We start from the raw sequence: 21,641 nt of genomic DNA, 5'->3' as shown, positions 1-21,641 counted from the left end.
GCGACGTTAGTTGGTTGATATTATTACTCATAGTTAATAAGCTAGATACTAGCTGCGCTAAGTTGAGTGATTGTCTCAATTAATTATTTGAAAAAGAAGTAATTAACAGATAACCAACATTGTTTGTGTCTTGTTCGTTGAGCTAAGATTTCTGACCAAATCTAATCGACCAGGGATATACCTTCAGTACTCTCATTCAATAAAAATTTGTCTTAAAAAGTGTTGAAAAATTGTGTTATATAAACTGCATTTGAAACTCACCAATGAGAGAGGCACCGTGAATTATTCGCCAATTTGCGATCGAGAGAATTACTGATTGAAAAGGATTTTTTAAAATAGAAAACTGTACAAACAAAACAAGGAGGCTCGGTAATGTGCGTTCGCACATTAAGTTCCGACCCCGCTCATCTACGTTTTTCACTTAATTGTCTACCAAATGAGGAAGAGATAAAACAATTAACCTATCAACATATCGTTCAACAAACTACTAAAAGAAAAAAACAATATACTCTAGAGGGCCTATGAGACCTGTGGCTACCATAATATGACTACAAGAAAGGGCGGCAAAAAAATCCAATTGTTACAAATATTAATTATTACCAAAACTCCTTGTCCATTTTTTGAAAACCACTAATAACCAAATCAAAATGGCATCAGATAAAAATTATACTAAGAAGAATAACCGTTGATTTTTGGAACAAAAAATGGAACTTTTCCTCAATGCAACTTGGCAACAGTGGCAGAACTTTATTAAAACATTGCTTTTTTTAAAAAGAATTAAATTCGAACTGATTAGAAACATTACGCATGAAACCATTGAGAGTGTCTTTTATACCTCAATAGAGAGCGACTGAGGCCTTTCATTATCCAGGATATGTCAAACGACCACAAAAAAAACGACAAATACAGGCAAAAACGAAAAATTTGCACGAAAAATTTTGCACGAAAACGATGTCCCCCCAATCAATTAAATATTAAGCTGATCACTAAAAACAATTAAAATCTTCGTTTGCATTTTTTGCAGGTGACAACATTTATAGGTCAAATGACGCTCATTACTGTAAAAAGAAAACAAAAACCTACAAAAAAGGGGCAAATTTGCAAAACTCACGAAAATTGATTTTATGAAAACTGGTTGTTCCAAGAAGAAAGACAATTTGAGGAAAATAAAACCTTTATAGAAAGCAAAATGTATTTCAAAAGATAAATGATGTGAATTGTATATAGAGATGCTTAGCTACAATTTAACAGAATCAAAATTGACAGATCTCAAAAATCTATCTCTTGTTTTATTTAAAACAACTCGGAAAAATTGAAAACAACTTTTTATTTAAAACAACTACTTGGAAAACTAATTGCGACTGTTTTTAATGAGGCTAAATCATAAGACTATAAAATCATATTAAATACAAGTTGAACTAATAAGTTTCCCCAACAACTTTACTAAACCACTGTTTTGAGGCCATTAAATTTAACCGCGATTAACCACAAGATATTAACCGCGAGAATATAATATCTCCAATTGCGTTTATTTTCTAAGCTCTGAAGACATCATTTAAAAAGTTTAAACAACAGAAAAGTTATTGTTTGATTCAACAAAACATTAAATTGATCTCTAAATAATGAGGCTAATTTACCAAAATGGTACAACATTGTAAAATACGGAAAAAAACGCGAACCAGAACAAAAAGGGCTAAGTTGAAGAACACCATTACTCTTTTTTAGAAATTTATATCGAAATTCAAAACAACCATTAGTTTTTTAACAATATGAGTTATTTAAATTCACTTGTTTATCTTGAGTAGGCCGCTTTAATTACACAATATGTGGCATATGACAAAAAAAATCAATAACAAATATAGGACAAAAACAAAAAACTTTACCAATTTCTGCCAGAGAACGGTGTCGCAGCCCTTCAGACCATATGTTATGAAAACAAAAATTATGTTCAGTGTCAAAATTTAACAAATTTTTTCAGTTAGATTGTTAATAAATGTAACATTTTACAAAAGAAACAAAAACAACAGCAAATTTGCGCAATTAAGCACAAAAATCAGAACATTTTGTATGAAAACTCGAAGTAACAAAAGCCAGAAGACCTTCACTTAAACCAATCGGCAACTAAATAAGTTTTTATTCTATTAGGAGAAAAGATTGACCTGTACTTACTGAGAATAAGCAAAACGTTGACTAAAGTAATAAAAAAATTACAAGTTCAAAAAATCTCAAATTTCCTAAAAACAAATACATTCAAGAATATAAGAGACATTAGGTATCAAACGATTGAATAGAAAAAGTTCACTTGCAACTCTCGAGGAAGAGATTTAGATCTCCGAGTTGTTAAACTTAAAAATCAGACTGCCAAAGGAGTAACAATTGAAGGCAAAAGAAAAGAATTCAGTTAAATTTTACTAAAACTCTTTCTCAAAGCCATAAAAACCCTTTGGTTCCCTGAAAACAGTTTGTATCTACATTTGGCCTCAAATTTACGTAAATCGGAGCTGTCTTTAACGGAGTCGTGAATAAAAAAAAATGTCAGTAAATATTTTTATGCATTTTTATGCATTTTTTCGTTAGACCAATTTTTTGTCTAAACATTTCTATCTTTTATCCTCAAAAACTTAATAAATGCGTTAGGCTTCGAAGTCAATAATTTACCAATCAGCTCTCTATGACCCTTACGATTTATTAGTCTCTAAGTATGCGATTCACCAAAACAATTTTGAGCGGACAAATTTATGGTTGGAAGGACCGTTCTGAGACTTAAATTTTGACTCCGACCCTCATGCCCCCACCACGCCTCTTACACTCTTACTGTCCACCCTCCGCCACCTGCCGATTTGGACACGCGTCTCGCTCCCCCATTGTTAGCATCTCTAAACCGCAGAGGCGAATCACTCGCCAGTCATTTGAGAGCACTTCGCGCGACGTTAGTTGGTTGATATTATTACTCATAGTTAATAAGCTAGATACTAGCTGCGCTAAGTTGAGTGATTGTCTCAATTAATTATTTGAAAAAGAAGTAATTAACAGATAACCAACTTTGTTTATGTCTTGTGCGTTGAGCTAAGATTTCTGACCAAATCTAATCGACCAGGGATATACCTTCAGTACTCTCATTCAATAAAAATTTTACCTAAAAAGTGATTTAAAATTGTGTTATATAAACTGCATTTGAAACTCACCAATGAGAGAGGCACCGTGAATTATTCGCCAATTTGCGATCGAGAGAATTACTGATTGAAAAGGATTTTTTAAAATCGAAAACTTTACAAACAAAACAAGGAGGCTCGGTAATGTGCGTTCGCACATTAAGTTCCGACCCCGCTCATCTACATTTTTCACTTAATTGTCTACCAAATGAGGAAGAGATAAAACAATTAACCTATCAACATATCGTTCAACAAACTACTAAAAGAAAAAAACAATATACTCTAGAGGGCCTATGAGACCTGTGGCTACCATAATATGACTACAAGAAAGGGCGGCAAAAAAATCCAATTGTTACAAATATTAATTATTACCAAAACTCCTTGTCCATTTTTTGAAAACCACTAATAACCAAATCAAAATGGCATCAGATAAAAATTATACTAAGAAGAATAACCGTTGATTTTTGGAACAAAAAATGGAACTTTTCCTCAATGCAACTTGGCAACAGTGGCAGAACTTTATTAAAACATTGCTTTTTTTAAAAAGAATTAAATTCGAACTGATTAGAAACATTACGCATGAAACCATTGAGAGTGTCTTTTATACCTCAATAGAGAGCGACTGAGGCCTTTCATTATCCAGGATATGTCAAACGACCACAAAAAAAAACGACAAATACAGGCAAAAACGAAAAATTTGCACGAAAAATTTTGCACGAAAACGATGTCCCCCCAATCAATTAATTATTAAGCTGATCACTAAAAACAATTAAAATCTTCGTTTGCATTTTTTGCAGGTGACAACATTTATTGGTCAAATGACGCTCATTACTGTAAAAAGAAAACAAAAACCTACAAAAAAGGGGCAAATTTGCAAAACTCACGAAAATTGATTTTATGAAAACTGGTTGTTCCAAGAAGAAAGACAATTTGAGGAAAATAAAACCTTTATAGAGAGCAAAATGTATTTCAAAAGATAAATGATGTGAATTGTATATAGAGATGCTTAGCTACAATTTAACAGAATCAAAATTGACAGATCTCAAAAATCTATCTCTTGTTTTATTTAAAACAACTCGGAAAAATTGAAAACAACTTTTTATTTAAAACAACTACTTGCAAAACTAATTGCGACGGTTTTTAATGAGGCTAAATCATAAGACTATAAAATCATATTAAATACAAGTTGAACTAATAAGTTTCCCCAACAACTTTACTAAACCACTGTTTTGAGGCCCTTAAATTTAACTGCGATTAACCACAAGATATTAACCGCGAGAATATAATATCGCCAATTGCGTTTATTTTCTAAGCTCTGAAGACATCATTTAAAAAGTTTAAACAACAGAAAAGTTATTGTTTGATTCAGCAAAACATTAAATTGATCTCTAAATAATGAGGCTAATTTACCAAAATGGTACAACATTGTAAAATACGGAAAAAAACGCGAACCAGAACAAAAAGGGCTAAGTTGAAGAACACCATTACTCTTTTTTAGAAATTTATATCGAAATTGAAAACAACCATTAGTTTTTTAACAATATGAGTTATTTAAATTCACTTGTTTATCTTGAGTAGGCCGCTTTAATTACACAATATGTGGCATATGACAAAAAAAATCAATAACAAATATAGGACAAAAACAAAAAACTCTACCAATTTCTGCCAGAGAACGGTGTCGCAGCCCTTCTGACCATATGTTATGAAAACAAAAATTATGTTCAGTGTCAAAATTTGACAAATTTTTTCTGTTAGATTTTTAAAAAGTGTAACATTTTACAAAAGAAACAAAAACAACAGCAAATTTGCGCAATTAAGCACAAAAATCAGAACATTTTGTATGAAAACTCGAAGTAACAAAAGCAAGAAGACCTTCTCTTAAACCAATCGGCCACTAAATAAGTTTTTATCCTATTAGGGGGAAAGATTGACCTGTACTTACTGAGAATAAGCAAAACGTTGACTAAAGTAATAAAAAAATGACAAGTTCAAAAAATCTCAAATTTCCTAAAAACAAATACATTCAAGAATATAAGAGACATTAGGTAACAAACGATTGAATAGAAAAAGTTCACTTGCACCTCTCGAGGAAGAGATTTAGATCTCCGAGTGGTTAAACTTAAAAATCAGACTGCCAAAGGAGTAACAATTGAAGGCAAAAGACAAGAATTCAGTTAAATTTTACTAAAACTCTTCCTCAAAGCCATAAAAACCCTTTGGTTCTCTGAAAACAGTTTGTATCTACATTTGGCCTCAAATTTACGTAAATCGGAGCTGTCTTTAACGGAGTCGTGAATAAAAAAAATGTCAGTAATTATCATTGAAAAAACAAAAGCAAAATATTTAGAAAAAAGGCAGCATCAAAATAAAAACGAAAAAGTCTCTGATTATAAGAGTTCAACAATATTATCCAACCTCTCTCTGATTTTTTGCGCTCCCAGGAAACCGACCAAGTGTTCCAGTTATTTGCGAATTAGACCAATTGTTGAATGGAATTCTTCAAATATTGAAAAAAAAAAGATTTCTTTTTGTATAATTATCGAGTTAATTCTGTAAAAAACGGTATTAATTCTAGTATTTACAAAAATTTAAACCACGATAACTTGCTCTATATAACGAAATTAAAAAAAAATATTTTTAATTCCATATTCTACGCTGGACGGGCTTTTTAATGATACCACTCACAATTCTCTACGATGAATATATCGGTCGGCCAAAATTGACTGAACAAAAAAACCCAGTTGAGTATATAATTCCTCCCTCCCCACTAAAGTGGGGGTCGGAACATTTATCCGAAACTTGTTCAGCGCTCATGCTTCAATTGGAGGCAAAATTAACTGAAGCAATTTCGGTTGGACAAGCTTCGTCGCCATTTTTCAATTTTATGGAATTAGGTGGCTGAAGATTGGACCTCTTCTCCACAAAATGGATTCCGAAATGGGAAATTAACCATATGGTCTATTTTCGTTTTTGATAGGGACGCAAGCTTAAGATGTCACCCACCGCAGAAAGTAAAAGAGGAATTAAAGCAGAAGTATTGAAAAACCGTTTCAATTCTCAGTAATCAATTGAATTTGAAGCTATGCAGAGCGAATTTTACGTCCATATCGTTTATAAGTTTTGCTCCTTTTTAAAATAAAAACGCAGTGAATTGATTGATAATATGGCCGACTTTGAGAAAAATCTTAAACTAAACGAATTTTGCATCTGCAGTTTAGACCTTTCATTTTTGCTGTTATTGCTTCTTTCTAAACTATTACAAATATCAGAAAAACCTAATTTAGCATTCGGTTCGACATTATAAATTTAATATTCCACCTATTTTAATTCAGAATGTGTGAGTAGTTTTGGCTTTTCATTTATATTGTGGTCCTTCAAAGTCTGACTAATGTTTTTGTTATTCTTCGTCCGTTCTTTGTTTGAAATAACAAAAAGAGCAACCCACTTACAAAAGTATTTTTGTAATACCGGCATTCAAAGTTAAAAAAGGATGTTTTGAGAGCTTTTGTTGCAGCTGTTTTCTTTGATGTATAGAATTGATAATGAAATTCCCTGACTAAAACCTCAATGAATTGATTCACTATGTTTATGCAACTCTCAATAAAACCAGTTGAAACAAAAATGAAGCCGGTAAACTTATTTTCTTTTGAATTAGCTCATCTGTTTTTGGTGTTTATTTTTTTCCTAGATTTAAGTAATCAGCATCTTTCAGTAACAAATAATTTGACCAGTTCGAAATAGTTAGAAGAATAATTTCTATTTTTTTGTGTCCGCGTTTTTCTGCAAAATGTGTTTATCAAGATAATTGAATTGTCCAACTATTTATTAATAAAAACCAGGGATTCGAAGGCTACAATATATTTTTTTAGCAAAGTCCTTACGAAAACATCTTATTTTTCTAGTAGCATATTTGTTACATGTATTTGGATCGAATTCTGTTTCTCATGTCAAAGATGTGATTGATTCAAAAGCTGAAACAAAGATCTTCTGATACTTTTTACTCTGATAAAACTTTGTCACTGCTAAACCCTTACCACAACTATGCTTACACATGTCTTTACCTCTCAGACAACCATCGCCTGAATTTTTGTTTGAATTGGGAAAAATGGTATATTTTATGTCTTGCAGAACAACGATATACTTAAGTATACATAAACCAACTATATGATCTGTTATTCTACATATATCCTCGAAATTGTTTCTGAAGTTTTGTTCCAAGTTTTTTTAATCTATTGTATTCTACATATGTCTTATAGTACCTTTTTGAATGAGAATAGCAAAAGATCGTATAAAATACTTTTTTTGCGAGTTAAAAATTTATTAAAAAACCATAGACATTCTCACGGGTTTAAAAACGAAATATTTTTTTTTATTTCAACACAGTAGTCTAGAACGATTAACATGGGGCTAAGCGAATGAAAAAAAGGTCTCAAAAAGCTCTGTGTTGGTCTCAAAAAACTGAAACGATTTTATGGCCTGCCAAAAAATATTTTGTTTCATTCCGTTTTGTATGTTTAGTGCTCTTCTTACTCAATACAGTTGTACAGTTTTGCATTTGTCATTAAAATGGTTCATAAAATTGGACTTCAGGCAACTTTTGAAACTGAACAACTTTTCGGAAAGTCTTCAAGAAACTGAACAACTTTTGGGAAAGTCTTTATGGCTCTAGTTTTGTCAATCATTGTTAACCTAGATTAATAAATCAAACTTTAAAAATATAATTAACAATCTAACTTAGAAAGCTGATGTTGGACAGAGACAACAACTTTTTGAAGGTATTTTGGATAGATATTTGCTTGAAGTTTTGTGATAAAGGATTTCAGAATCTCAGTAGTTTGTCTCTGAGAACATAATTTTTAACAACTGTCTCATAGATGAATTTCAGAACTATCAAATTTTTCGCGCGTGTTAGTTTAAAACTAAAAAAACATTAAAAACAAAACCACCAAAAATTAGTATGCCAAATCACCTTTTTGTTTCGTTAAAACTGCTTATCTCAGGTGCGAAATGTAAACGTAGTTTTTTGCGCAAGAAACACATTTCTCCTCGTGTTTGCAGAAACCAGTCACTTCTTTGGAAAATCAATTCTTCCAAAATAAGTGAAAATTGGCGTCCTAAGAGAAAAAATTCTCCTTTTTCTAAATTCTTTGTTCCGCGAATTCGGAAACCGGAATCACTCTAATATGAACGAAAGACAACTGCGGAAAGTTTTCTAGATTCAGGTATCTATTTTGGTTAAAAACCCACTTCTATCTTCAATTTTGCTCGCTGTTTCTCAAATTCCCTCCTAATTGCTCAATAATGGACCTGCAATAATTTTATCAAAACAAAGACTGATTTTTTGTTCCCATGATTTTTCAAAAAATACTTTCCTTAAACATAGGACTCGGTTTTGACCAAAATTTTATATATTCTTCAGCGTTCTTTTGCAGCTTGTTTTTTCTGAAAACTTTCTGGATCTGTCCACAATTTCTGTTATTTTTCTGCTGCCCAGGTTGAGATGCGCTTTCATCCCCATAACGTTCATCAGGTCGACTCGGAGGCGCAGATTTTCTTCATCATTACTCAGCAACCAAGTCTAAAATCTATTCTACTATCTGGGTAATCGAATCCGAGCTCTGTCTTTTGTCTGAATAGTCTTTCTTTTCAGAGCCTTTAGTTTGCATTAATGTTTTTTCCAGAGTCTGAAAAGTGTGATATAAAATCAAACGGAAATTTTGATCAATCCAACAACTCAAGTCGCAGAAATTAACCAATCGCCTGAAAAAATTAAAAATGAATCGGAGGCGAGACTGTTTTATTTTATGAGACCAGAAATATACGCTAGAGAATACATATGTGCTATGTTGTTGACATAAATTTTATAATTTTTTGATTGATGAATTCACAGCAGTTTTGTGCAGAGTATTGCATAATTTTTATGAAAAAGTTAAACCATGTCAATTGCTCTTCAGTTTGTGAACCTGTCAGTCTGGGTACCCCCGACGCATGACCTAAGTCAGCTTGACACTCGATTGCCTAACCCAATTTCGTCTAGTAAATATTTTTTTACTCAATGGATGAAATTATACTACTTTCCATGAGAAACGTATTGATCTACAGTTAATTAAATTCATCTAAATGGGACCCCTTGCTATCAGCTGGACACCTTTGTTCTGACTAGAGTCATAGGACTTTAGATGAGTCTCTCATCAGAACGCTGCTTCTTGTTGCCTCTTGGCAGAGCAAACATTTCTCAGTAAACAAACAGAAAGAAAAAATAATGCTCTTGCGTTTGCGCCCACTTGCGTTAAAACCGCTTAGCATCAAAGCCTGTTGCGCTTGAAGTCGTTTATGATCAGACCCACTTGCACTTGAAGCCACTTATGATCAGACCCAGTTGCGCTCGAAGCCGTTTATGATCAGACTCAAGTGCGCTCAAAACTGGTTGTGATCAGAATCAATTGTGCAAGAAATCGGTTATGATCAGACTCAAATGCGCTTAAATCTACCTCTGATCAGACTCAAGCGCGCTCTTGCGCTCGAAGTTGCCCTGTTATTTTGGGCGCAAAATGGTCAAGTGTGCGCTCGAAATGGTCTGATCAGGACAATTTGGAGCGGACACCGGAGCCTGGGTACCCCTTGTGAGCTACTTAAGTCGATCTGACCAGAACCTATTTTGGTCTGGATGCTCTGGTACCTCATGCGCCTGTGTTCTTCGACCCGAGACCGTCTGATCAGAGCTAGATGGGTCGCGCACCTCATCCTGGAAGGATATCCACCTATGGTTTAATTTTCTTCATTTTCTAGAGTTGGTAGTTGATTTGACGAATGGTTCATTTTCTTTGCATCGAACTCCATTTTTAATCCACTTTGCGGTTAGCAATGCGCATTTTGCGTAATCGAAACATTTTATTTTTACATACCACCGTATAAATTACTTTACGGCGCTTTAAACCAAATTCAATAAGTTGCCCAAATTATCCACACACACCATATCAACCATTTCACTTCCTCACAGCAGAACCCCTCCCCTCTAACCCCACCCCTTTGGCCCTAGTCTCTCACTTTTCCAGGAGGACAGGGGAACCTTATCTATATTTACCAAGTACTTCAAATACACAAACAAGAGGGAAAAGATTGATAATCAGAATTTACTCAGTATTGCAAAATTGTTATCTAGATGATCGGAAAAATAAAACAAAAATATATTTCACGCTCCGTGGACCACATAAATGAACATAGAGAGCTGAGAAATATTTATTAAGGAAAGCAATATTGGAAATAACTAGGAATGTATGATAAAAAATAACTATCTTTACTAACAAATAAAAACAAATGTACTTTTTATCTAAAGGTACCCGTATTAGAGCTGGCTTATAAATGTGTGCATTACAATATTTTGATTGCGCGTGGTGTTTTTGTCTTTATCATTTTATTTCATTTCATTTCATTTCCTTATTTGAAAGACGAATTGTTTTTTAATTGAATTTTTATGCTTGGTTTGCCTTAAAGTTATATTACTTCCTGGTGAGAAAGCCGAAGCGTGACCACTAAAATGACATTTCGGTTCCTGTGATTGTAAAATCCATTTGTTGATTTGTATAATTCATTGCCTGTATATTTTATTCTAGTCATTAACAAAGTGCGTATATATCTATATGTACGTCTCTATACATGTAAGCATATAGTTCTATATATACATATAGAAATGAGAGGAGAGAATATAGAATTCTATATATCTCAACGCATATGAGAAAGCGCCTTATTTGCAAAGGTGTTTTTCCTCCCGCACACAGGCTTTGGTATAGTCACTCGCTGCTTATGTTTCATCGCTATCATCAGTTTTCGCAGCGTTGCTTTGTTTGCTGGTTTTGTTTTGTTGTTTTTTACCGCTGCTTATTTTCCCAGTCTAGAATTCCCTCTCTCAGTACTTACTCGCATTTTAAAAGTTGCAGTATAGTGTTCTTTTCCATCACCAGCAGAGCACCATACTGAAAGTATCGCAATCAATTATACTTGTTCCTACTTCACCTTTTAAATCAAAGTAAAATATGCAATTTGGTTGATCGTTATGGAAATGCAATTAAACTGCATACTTTCCCCTAATTTTACAACCCAACTCCATCAAAAATCACAAGGTATGGCCTTTTTTGTCCCTACATAAAGATTCCTGTGAAAATCCGACAGAGAAAAATTGGAACATCTGAATTGTTTTCTTCAAATTCTCTGAGAGCCGGAATTTTTTGATTACCCAACCACAATAAACCTGTTAACCGAGAAACTTACAGAAAGTGTGCTATTTATGATGCAATTATGATCTCTTAGTCTAATGTAAATTAATTCTATAACAAATTTTTGACCTCAATTTCTCGATAAAACGTGTCTTTGATCCTAGAGTGGCCAGGTAATCTTTAAAAGTAAGAAAATTGCAACATTTTATTGAAGCGAATAGATACAGTAGGGCGAATTTGTCTCAATTTGATAGGTTGTCTAGAATATAACCACACTGTTTTTTTTATCAATTTGAACAAAATGAGGGGTGGTTCAAATTCAGTTATCCTCGTTGGAGTTACAACTTTCATGAAGTGCCGTCAACAGTTTTTAAGTAATTAAGTTTTTTAAGTTAATACCTGAAAATTTAACTGACGAAGAAAAAAAACGTTAGGAAGTTGACGACAGACGAAACATTTTACGTGAAAAACATGCAAAGCAATTTTACTTTCAATTTTTCCCCTTTTTATATATATTTTCACAGGCAATTGCTTGCTTCAATTTTTTTCTTCTTTGTTCAGGTGTTAAGTTAACAGCTAGCAATTTTAAAAGCACACTACAAAAACAAAATACACTTTAAAGTTAGGCCCCCAACGGCATCGGGTTTTTAAAAAAGGATCTGAAATCCTGTCAATCGCAAAAACAAATGCAAAATATGGCCGATATCTGGAAAAGCATTCAATTGATTGTTCTTATAACATGAGATTTTCTTAGATTGCATTTTCCTCTTATGTTGATTCAGGCACGCATAAATAAAAACTTTTGCCAAAAGCCATTTCTGGTAAACTGGAATCCAGATTAATTGGACGCCGAGGACGCACATAACTTTAATGGCCATGAACTGCTGAGTTGACTGAGCTGCTATTATGGGTTCTTTTTGATCCTTCTGGATTTTTTCAAAAAAATTGAGAGAGTAATCATTCAACTGGCTAGTAACTCATGACGTTTTGTCGAAACATCAAAAACGATTGTGACAATTACCGTGATTTTGCAAATGCTGGTGAGCGGCATCGAAAAATTACTTCTATGATTAAAACTCCATTCTCATAACGATTTTCCGATAGTCATTATTCAACCCAAAAAAACTCTCAGACAGTAGCACAATGCATATGTTGAGTGTTGACCTTATGAGTAGTTTTTAAGGAAATATTTTTTTTGTTTTAGAAGTTTTTGGCAAGTCTCGAAATACAAAATAGGAACTGATCAACACTGATAAGCCAACCCGAGACGTGTTTGTCACTGGAGAAGTAGTGATCAAGACTTTAAACGCTTTCCAAGTTCTTAGAAGCGTATAATATCTGAAAGGGTATGAAAAAAAACTAAATCAAGCGAAATTTTGTCCATATTGATGACTGAACGCAACATGCACAAGTCGATTGACAACCATTTAATATAAATAATTTCTTGCAAGCAAAGTTTGTAACAATTACATCACTCAATTGGCCTTTGCTTGCAATTTTTTTCTTGACTGATTTTTTTGTACTTTTGGTCCTCAAAAACGGGATAAACAAGAAGCCCTCGGAGGTAATAACGTTTTCTTAGAGCCTTTGAGCTCACTAGTCTCCAAGTATGCGATTCACAGAAACCTACTTGGAGACGTAAACCCATGCTATGAAGGGCAGGTCTTAGAGTTTAACGACTCGCTAGTCGTTTGAGAGAATTCGCCTGACGTTAGTTGGTTATGTTTAAAAGAAGCTAATTTTTCTTGCTTGAAAATTGACAATTTCTGCAATTTTTTGGGAAATCATAAAAAAATAAGATTTATAGTTAAATTCCTAGTTTATATCAAAGACAACATTTCAATTATTAACAGTACGTCTAATGCTGAAACCAGACGGTTCATACAAAACTTAATGATAAACCTTCATGAACTATGAAGAATACAAATTTCAGCAACTGATACATAAGTTAGAATCGATATGAATAAATTTGGATTTCAAGGATGAAATTTCTGAGATAAAACTACAGAACTTAAAACAACTGGCACTAAATTTCACTCGCTCACGGATCTTAATTGTTAGAATCTTCTGCAGGGTGACTGACTATTTTATTCGTCTTTCAGATATATGAATACTTTTAATGCATCGTGAATCTGTTCATTACACGTTAAATATCAGTTCGTATGCTAAACTAAAGCTGCAAGAGAAGGATAGTAAATTTTGAAACGGAATCGGGTAAGAATCATTCGAATGACGTACAATTTGACCTATCACTCTGAAAAAGGGAAAATATTTTAGCAATTATTTTCCAACGCTATCAGGAAAACTTGAGAGTAAGAAAAATAGTGATCAAGACACCCAAACGTTATTTATCTAGGTTATTTGCTCTTTTTGGTGGTATTTTTTGCTAGAGCTAGAAGAATTCTGATTACATTAATTTAATGTTTATGTATCAATAGATTCCGAAGCTATTCTCTTTATCTCAGATTAGATGCTCAAATATTTGACCATGCTCTCGTTGGTTTCCTTAATTTTCACAAAAAAGGTCTGTTAAAGAGCTACAAATATATTCGCTATTTGTCTACGCCCCTCCCCCAAAATGCAGGCTCAACTGAGAAAGAAGTGGCTAAATATTTAACCATTTGGCGTCACTGATTAAAGTTTCCCGACTTTCTGTACCACAGTTATGATAAAAGAAATTTTGATAAAGATTTTATGACCAGTTAAAAAGACTAGTTTACGACTTGATTTTACGACTTTTGAAAATGGGAAGCAGCTTATCATGGTAATGGGTTTGTCTGGATGGGTCTGATGATTAGATTGGGAGAACCTCAACCTGGAAAGGTAATGGTTTTATCTGCGCAAAGTTCAGAGCTTTTTCCAATTTCTATAGCTTCGTTTCAAAAGTTAATCAGTTTCGGTATGAGCTGACACTGCCGTCTCCAGATCGGAAAGCTGAAAAAATGTCTTGTTTACTCCCTTTTATTGCATGTTAAAAGAAGTTTAAGGAATAATTTTATTGGCAGATGTCAGAAATTTTTGATCATTAACATATATTCAGAAATTTTTGATCATTATATGTCAGAAATTTTTGATCATTAACATATATTTTTTAAGCCATATGTTACAATGCTTTTCTATCTGATTAAATAGACTTTTTTAAGGTGACATGACATGCTATCCGACAGGTAACGCAGAACCAAAAATGAGATTTTAATTGATGCCTACGACGAAACGCTGTCTTTGCAAGTAGCTCTCTCATTTAGGCCCAGCTTGGTTGCTAAAAGAGAGCCTCTTTGTGTATAAAAGAAAACTCTGACATGGAAAAAAAGAGCTAAACAAACAGCAAACAATTTTTGAAGCAATTAATGTAAACGTTTTGGTCTTTTGTAGGCAAAAATTTTGCTTGACCATTTTGACTATCGAGTGACTTTTAAGCCCCTGACTTTTTCAATTTTTGTGATCTAAATACCTCGCTGATACATAAGTGTCTGCAGCTGAACTCAATTCGTCGCAGTTCACAACTGAAAGTTGTAGTTTTTAACAATAGATTTTATTATTGGTTATAGTGGTATATAACAACTTCTAAGGACGTCATTTTTAGCCGCCTTAATGAATTTAGTCCACCTTCCGAGTGACGCCGGCTGCAATAGATTCAAGCCCACACTAGTTATTCGAGGGCAATTTTCTAGACTTTATTTTGTTATGTTTTTTCCTTTAATCATAGCCGCACAGCGATAGCTGGGGCGATTATTGGCCTTCTCTTGGTTTTATACAATTCAAAGAATTTGAATTGTATTGGTGCGCTGTCTTTTTTTAAAGATCTGTTCACGCATTCTTCGGCTTTTCACGTCAGTGAGAAGTCAAAGAAGAGTGGTAATTTTGACCACCTTAAAATAGTAAAGGGAGCGAGAACCAAGTAGGTTTGAGGCGTGACTTTTTCAAAATGTCGTTAAAGTGGAGTGAGAAACTGCTGTTTGAACAATTTGGCAGTTTTTGAGATGAGTTTTTTTCTGGTGCGTCAAATTGACTTCACAAGAATTTTCTCTTCTTCAGAGCTTTTCAGACGGTACATATAGTTTCTAAATGTTCCTATTTGCCTTTTTTGAATTCTTTAAGGGGCAGCTTTAACTTTTCATGCCTTTGCCACTATTTGTTAATATAAAATATCATTGAATTTTAGATAGATTTTCGCCCCCTTGTTTCTGTTGTCTTATAACTTGGTATCATCATTGACTGGTCTGATTGATTGCTAGTACGGCAAAAAATAACCTAATTAATGGCTCGAGCTAATAGCTAGTGGTTTTCATGACTTCGTCACTGATTTTTTTCAAAAGTTTTGAGTGAATTTTTGAGTTCTGCATGTAATTGTAGTACTTTTTGCTGTCTTATCGTTTGATCTGGTTGGCGACAGGTCTCTGATGCTGCCACTAGGGGTTAGGTTTTTTGATTTATTCGTTTTTGTTCAAACCTAGTTCTTTCTATGACTTTGACACTAATTATTTTTAATATTAATTATCGTATTTTTTGAGTTATGCGAATTTTCTTTCCAATTTTCTCGTCTTAACTTAGTTTCATTATCAACAAGTCTCATTGGTTGCTAAAATGTTTCAAATAAAGCAAGTCATTTCAGTTCATAGCTATTGTTTTTTGTGACTTATACGCTTGTTTGTTTTTTTTTAGTTATGTATTGTTTTAGTTTTGCTGGTAATTGTTTTACTTTTTGCTGTCTTATCGCTTAATGTCATTGATGACAGGTCTCAGAGGCGGTTTTTGAGTACTCAAATAATTGGTGTAACTGTATCCTCCAGTAGCTGTTGCGTTCTGTGACTTTTATACTATGCGTTTTCAAAATGTTTCCACAAGTTTTATTTAAATTTTTGGTTATTTTTGTCTTATTATTTAATATTATTAGTGAGAGAACTCATCGACATTTACTGGCAGTTTGATAATGAGAAAAAGAGGAATACAGTTGGCATTTTGAGTTTATAGCAGTTTTTTGGTTGATCTTGTCATTTTAAAAAATAATAGTTTAGTTTTTACGCTTGCTTGTTTCTGTTGTTCTGGTGTTGTTTTATCGCTTATTCTCATCACTTACATCTCTCATTTGCCTTTTAAACAAGATTTAGTGATTGTCAAAACATAAATTAATACAATTCTTTTATTTGTGCTTTAGGAGTTGACCTGCTATGTTTTTTTATTTCATCGTCAAGGCTTTTGTTACGACCATATAACGTCACAACCACTTTTTGTTCATTCGTTCATAAAATTTCAACTGAAACGCATGCATGACGTCAATTTTCGCTTTTAATGGAGCGAGTTTTTTGTTTATTCGCCTGATCAAATTTTTGGTGACACATGACTTACCTCACTCTCAAAAATGACTTCCTCAAATTGAAATTTACTTTTATTTACGTTAATTCGAAAAGATATGGTCAAGTGAATTTGTTGCTCTAGATGAAGGTTACTTAAAAGCAGCTGATAGAGGCAGCAGTAGCTTATACAGATTCTTAATCAAGATATAACATCTCCGCCTCCAAAGAAAAGATTATTTTTTGGTCTGTATTTTTTACTGTTTTTTTTTTGAGATTGCAGATCTACGGTGCTTTTACGGCTATTTTCTGGCAACCCGCCAGCTATGTTTTATAATATTCATACTGATCATTATCATCAGCTATGAAAAGGCGCCAGCTTGTGCGAGTCTCTTTAGTAAAAACTTGGTTTTTAACATACACTTTACAAGGCTCATTTTTTGACCTTTAGGTCACGTTAACTGCCAACCAAATTTTGTGAAAGATAACATACTGAGTTTGGTCGTAGTTGAGAGTGTTCTTGCTATCAATTACTTGAAAGAAAACTTTTTGAAGTCATCTTTATTTGCATCCATTAATCAGTTTTTATACCTAAAGTACGTGTGAAACGTAAAAATAAGAACGTATGACTAAAACAATAACTATAACTAACGTTCAAAATTTTTTTCAAGCATTCAAGCTAAGAACCGTTCATAATAAAACTGTTTTTTCGCAGTCAAGCTTTTTGAGCAGTGAGGGTTTTGACGTTTTCAGAATTGACCTATTACTTGACAAACTCAAATAAAATTTTTGGAAAAAATTCAATTAAAAAGAGTAGTTTGTTATAAAGACACTTCGAGGAAAAAATTTGAGAAAAATTTTGTGTAACAGTTATTCTCCTATCAACCACTCTGGAATTTTACGCAGATCGTTTCAGCTGTCACAATTCTGTCCGAAAAATACGTTGTCGCAGTTTATGAGCTTTTTATCCACAATTTTGCAGATGCATTACTTCATATTTAATTATCAATTAGTTCAATATCAAAAATCTTTTGCTTAAAATAATCTAATAATTCCGACAATTTAAATACTTTACAAAGTTTTATTAATTACTCAGACGAAAAGTCAAATGAGAGAAACATCAAACCACAGAGTTTTAGCGCTATAACTTGGCTAATGTTGTGCAAGGTGTCAATACGTAAGTTTAACAAATGATACCCAAAATTCTTCAATTGAAAACTAAGGTCTTGATTTCGTATTTGGATTCACACACTTGGTTTTAGTGAACCCAGTATGAACCTAGGCTCAGCTTCGCTAGAAAACAGTAAAGTAAACTGACTCCGTACTTCCTAAAAAAATTCCTTCATTTAGAAAATTTGTTGCTCATATGGAAAGATTGAGAATAGCAACGTTAATCACTTTCTGCAAATCAAATTATGATGTACAATCAATAAGATGCGTTAATGAAACAGAATAGGTATACAAGTAATATACCGCTCAAGAATTGTACATCAAAACGCACTTTATGTCAAAATGATAACACAGATTTTGTGCCTTTCAACCGATTTTTGGCGGTTTCTCAATCTTTTTTTCTAGTGCTAGTCAGCTAAATTTACGTGTCAAAATTGCATCATCGATTGACCCTAGACAAGGATGTCGACGGACAAAGATTTTTAATAAATTCTTGTCACTGTGAACTTGTTGTCATGGAAAGTCTCCTAACTGTGTAGAACAGTTGCCGAATGTTTTGTGCTGACGAAGGAATTCGTATCTATCAGAATCCTATGCAAACTGGTATAAAATTTTATAAGTCCTACAAAAGTCACAATACTTATTTGGTGTTATGTGAGGTAGTTCCAATATGATTATGATTTGCACTTCATGATGATAATCACGATAATAACAGTTAGTTATGTTGACAGGCGGGAGGCAATCGATGGTTCTCTGATTAGAATGAAGCAATGTCTTTTGGTTGCTTAGCTTTTCCAACTACTGTTTAATTTGCTTTTCAATGCGGTTGTTCATTCATTTCACTCAGCTTCAACAATATGCTTCTTATAGGAAGTTTTCCTTTTCAACACTTGAACAGAAGTAATATTTTTAAATTTAAAATCAGATATCGCGCTTGTTGTAACTTCAGGATCATGATGAAAGAGGTGAAAAAGGGGAGTGGAAGATAAAATTTCTGTGGAAATTTATAAAAGTAAAAAAATGAATAAAGCATATATTGAAAAACAAAGAATGAAAAGATGCTTATCAGCAAAAAACTCATGCAAGCGCTGAGTCAGACAGTATTTGCAAATCCTAATCCTTCTCTCCATGATTACAAGTTTTAAAATCACTGGCAATTATAGCCTTGGAATTTAAAGCTTTGGCACGAGAAAAACTGTTTACAACTGACTTTAATAAAAAATTGAGGAACAATATTTTCTTTTCAAGGAATTGTATAAGACGTGCAGTGAGTTGTTATGCGAATATGATTAAGGTCTTTAAAGCTTTTGATAATAATTTAGTAAACTTTTTATAGTCTTTTCAGACTTGCTAAACAAATGCAGACTGAGGTCATTTCAAAAGACTTTTTGCGAGTAAAAAAAAAACGGACAATAAATGAAGTTGAATATGTTCTCTTCTACCCCACTCAATTTAGTGGGAATTAAATTTTTATGCTATCATGTAAATCATTCTAGTCGAAAGGATATTTGCAAAAACTGAATAAGACGTTGGTTTATGTAAGTGTCTAAAAAAAGTTTCAGCGACTACTTCAATTTTTAATTTTAGTAATAAGTTTATGCGCAATCTGCTTTCAAGATGTTTTTTGCTCGCTACAATTGAAAACATTTTTCTGATCGTTATAGGTGGTGGAAGAGCGATCCCTTTGATCACGTGACCGGACGCGCACCACTGTGAATGAATTAATGTAAGTGTTCGTACAACTGAAACTTTAAAACATCGCCAATGAACAAACACGAGGACAAAATAAAACCTTCAGTTCATCTGCTGGTGAAATTGACCAAATGGATACAACCGCCTGGAAGAATACTCTCACTTCTAGTCCTCACAGTTCTTTCTATCACGAGTGTGGCTTACGTGTCCAATTCCACATTTGAAACGATCCCAAAAGTGTCTGTTTACAAGTCAGTCGACGTCTTGCTCGATGAAAGCGTGCCTTCCAAACGAAACAGTGCAGTGCCAGCATTTAGTCGGATAGATACCGTAGAAGAACGCAGTGATGACAACTTTTTGTTAAAGTTTAAAAGTGAGTGAATTAAAGGCAAATGTCTTTTTAACGCTTTAAATTCTATATTTGTTGCGGAAGTTTACAGAAACAAAATTTGTAATATTTTCTAATGGAATTGCCAAGCTTGGTGCTCGTCATCGAAGCTAGAGCCAATTCCCCTTCATTACTAAACGATAATGAAGGCTACATTTTCAGAGAGTTATAATGAAAAGATCCCGTATTGAGGATGCATTTTCGGATCTTCTCCGCTTATGTCGGCCATTAATTACGAGCCATTATTTGACATAATGATGTACTATAACGAAAATGAAAATAAAGTTTGGCAACCGATAGTTTAACTAAATACTTGAAAAAAACAGTTTTTGGTCTAAAATTATGCTAACTTGAGACTCTTTTTGTTCAAAATTTCTGCACAAGTACTTCACAGTACTTCTGCACCCGACGCTAGTTGTTCCGAGCCCACTTGTGGGGGGAGGAACTATATACTCAAATGGGTTTTTTTGTTCAGTCAATTTTGGCCGATCGATATATTCATCGTAGAGAAATGTGAGTGGTATCATTAAAAAGCTCGTCCAGCGTAGAATTTGAAATTGAAAAGATTTTTGTGAATTTCGTGTATTTCGAGGAGTTGTTGAGGTTTAAAGTTTTGTGTGAACACGTGATATTTGCATGATTTTGTTCACTTTTAGCGTAATTTTTGTTCAATTTAAGGCTTTTCTATAGAAAATATTATTTCAAAATTACATTTCACATTAAAAAATGAAACAATTTTGTGTTACCAGAAGACCAATAAAATAGCTATTTCTGGTCTCGTGAAAAAATTTACTATAAAAAAAACACGAATTCAATTTGAGAGCTGTTTATTTTAGAAACTTTTCCTATATTCATTGTTCTTTTTAGTCACTTAGAGACTAGTCTTTTTCATGTCTAGTTTCCTTCAATGACAAATCTCATTTACAGTCACATGATAACCAATGAACGAAAAGTTCAGCTTCAAGGAAACGCTCATGTTTTTTTTTTGTCTTCGACTTTGAGTTTTCGAAGTTTTTAATGAAATATTGATTTTCTCTTTGAGATGTACCTAAATTTTGGGAGCCTAATGGCATAAACTCGCTGACTAAAAGTGCAATCTCCTTTCTAATGTGTAATAGGTAAACCATTATAGTGTTTTGAGTGGACAGCTAATGGCTGTCAAGATTAAAAAAAATTTCGAAAACTTTTTTTTGAACAATAAACATTTCTAAACATATTTTCATGAAAAGTAAGTCAGTTTCAGTAAGGACAGGAGACAGGACCTCAATCATTTGTACTGCATTCAAAACTAATCTGGTAAGCGGTTTTATCTGCTAACTAATGCTTTAATGACTTCGATAATACGAGTTTTCGTAATTTCGAAAAAAAAATTTGGATATTTTTAAATATTGGTTCCTTTTGAAATCTTACCTAATTGTATTGGCAGTCCCCATTGGCTTAATAAAGACCTCCAATGGATCCTAGATGAAGTTTTTCAGAGAAAAAAATATGGTTTAAATGACTTCGACACTTTCTTCTCAAATTTCCGCTGTTTTTTTGTTTTTGCCGGTTTTTAACGTCGTTTTCATAAACATAGGACTTGTTGTAATGTCCTATTGCTAAAATTTTGATGATAAACATCCTGTTCTGGGGCATAAATTCTGTAGTGTATTTTTTTTACTTCCGTTGAAAGCTTTGGAATTTAATGGCTGTTGAGACTTTAATAAATTATTTTTTAGAAATTTTTTTGGACAGT

The 21,641-nt window shown here is 33.2% G+C and overlaps 1 protein-coding gene across 2 annotated transcripts in view; it reads left to right on the top strand.

Moving 5' to 3' along the window:
• Positions 1–21,641, top strand: part of LOC142348992 (uncharacterized) — a 41,818-nt gene that overhangs the window by 14,706 nt on the left and 5,471 nt on the right. Inside the window, exons 1-2 of one of the 2 annotated variants that reach the window (XM_075400402.1) lie at positions 10,598–11,272; positions 19,491–19,891. In XM_075400402.1, the coding sequence (XP_075256517.1) occupies positions 19,591–19,891 (301 nt within the window). In that variant the 5' untranslated portion in view covers positions 10,598–11,272; positions 19,491–19,590. Of the gene's footprint in view, positions 1–10,597; positions 11,273–19,490; positions 19,892–21,641 lie in introns of those variants that run through there. The other variant, XM_075400405.1, reaches the window with a different exon arrangement.

The sequence above is a fragment of the Convolutriloba macropyga genome, chromosome 1 (assembly GCF_964194025.1).
Source record: "Convolutriloba macropyga chromosome 1, txConMacr16.3, whole genome shotgun sequence".
NCBI lineage: Eukaryota > Metazoa > Xenacoelomorpha > Acoela > Convolutidae > Convolutriloba > Convolutriloba macropyga.
Note: the sequence above shows the minus strand (reverse complement) of the source record. Positions and strands in the feature narration are given on the sequence as shown.